This window comes from Trypanosoma conorhini, assembly GCF_003719485.1.
Source record: "Trypanosoma conorhini strain 025E chromosome Unknown Tco_14.4_contig_01205, whole genome shotgun sequence".
In the NCBI taxonomy this organism is placed as follows: domain Eukaryota; phylum Euglenozoa; class Kinetoplastea; order Trypanosomatida; family Trypanosomatidae; genus Trypanosoma; species Trypanosoma conorhini.
Window position 1 is genome coordinate 1585 of NW_021705295.1, and position 1761 is coordinate 3345.

The following is a 1761-nucleotide window of genomic DNA, read 5'->3' on the forward strand; positions in this document are numbered from 1 at the left end:
GTGCGCTGGACGCCGCATCTATAGGGCTCCATAACTCATTCACTGAGTTGTCTGGCGGCGGGGGCTCGGGTGCTGTGCTGAGTGACGGCACGCTTGTGTTCCCCATGCAGGCCGTCAAAACGGATGGAAAGAGTGTTTTGCTGGCCATGCGCTTGGAGCCGTCAAAGAAGAAATGGACGCTTTCGTACGATACGACCGGTGAGGGCTGCAGAGACCCGTCGATCGCGCGGTGGGGCGAAGACAAACTGCTCGCGATGGCTCACTGTGCGGGCGGCTACTACGACGTGTACAAGTCCTCCGGGGCCGGTACGGCTTGGTTCAGTGGCGAGCCGATTTCCCGCGTGTGGGGCACCTCACTGAAGCGCCAAGGAGGGCACGGCGTGCAGAGCGGCTTCACCACCGCAAGCATCGAGGACACGGAGGTGGTGCTCCTCACCACGCCGGTGTATTCAGAGGAGGGCGACGCCGCAAAGGGCCAGCTGCACCTTTGGTTGACCGACGGTGCCCGCGTGCATGACGTCGGGCCGGTGTCCGACGCGGCCCACGACGCCGCCGCCAGCTCCCTGCTGTACAAAAGCGACGGTGCACAGGAGGAGTTGCTTCTGCTGTACGAGAAGAAGGGTGCTGAAAGTTCCTACAGCCTCGTCGCTGCGAGCCTGACTGACAGGCTGCCGGAGATAAAAAAAGTGGTGAGCGCCTGGAAGGAACTGGACACGGCCCTGGATAAATGCACTCCCACTGGAAGCCTCAACCCGAAAGAGAGGGGCATGTGCAGCGGCCCTGTTCCCACGGATGGGCTGGTGGGATTTTTGTCCAACACGTTGGATCAGGATGCGTGGGTGGACGAGTACCTCGGCGTGAACGCCACGGTGAAGGGCGGGCAACTGACACGCACGGGGCTGGGCGTGACGTTCAAGGGAAGTGGCTCATGGGCGGAGTGGCCCGTGGGAAGCAGGGGGCAGGTGCAGCCGTACTACTTTGCGAACAACAAGTTCACGCTTGCGGCGACGGTGATGATCCACGCGGTGCCGGAGGCGGACACTCCTCTGCTGGGCGTGAGGATGAACGACTCAGCGAAGACGGTGCTCTTCGGCCTCTCGTACACGCCGGACGGCAAGTGGAAGGTGACGGTCAGCGGTCAAAGCCCGAGATTGTCAGATGACGATGAGACGTGGGAGGTGAACAGGGCCTACCAGGTGGCCGTGAAAATGAATGCTGACGACGAGTTCGCTGTGTACGTTGACGGGGACGAGATTTACGAGGGTAAGTACGACACTTCTCTGTTCGACTCGCACCGCATCTCGCACTTCTACTTTGGCGGCGACGGTGCGGCGGCGGGCGCAGCGACCAGCCCCCACGTGACGGTGGCCAACGTCCTGCTGTACAACGACGAGCTGTTTTCTGATGATTTCCATAACCTCAAGCAGAGCAAAGTGGTTCTTCCAAAGCCGGCCGCCGAGAAGGAGCAAGTCCGCGGGCCGCAGGCGGGTTCCTCGTTGCCCACGAGCGGAAGTGGGACGAGTGTTCCCGAATTCGGGCCCGAGGTCAGCGGCGGTGAGGAGGAGGGAGTTGAAGATGTTTTGGCACCTGCGGCCCCTCCACCTGCGGTCCCCGAATCGCATGCCGGGCCGAAACCCCCTGAGGAGACTGTTGCCAAAAATGCCTCTTCGCAGGGGACGGGGGCGCCGGCACTTCCTGCAGACAAGGCCCAAGCAGCTGCAGAGGAACACCAAAATGAAAAAGAGCCAACGACATCCCGGC

At 61.9% G+C, this 1761-nt stretch overlaps 1 protein-coding gene across 1 annotated transcript in view; it reads left to right on the forward strand.

Annotated features, from left to right (window-relative positions):
- The window catches only part of Tco025E_09638 (trans-sialidase), a gene marked incomplete at both ends in the record, with an annotated part of 1864 nt that extends 103 nt beyond the window's left edge, over nt 1-1761 (forward strand). The window contains one exon of the mRNA XM_029376449.1: nt 1-1761. This exon is cut by the window's left edge and continues 103 nt beyond it. Coding sequence (XP_029223447.1) covers nt 1-1761 — 1761 coding nt within the window.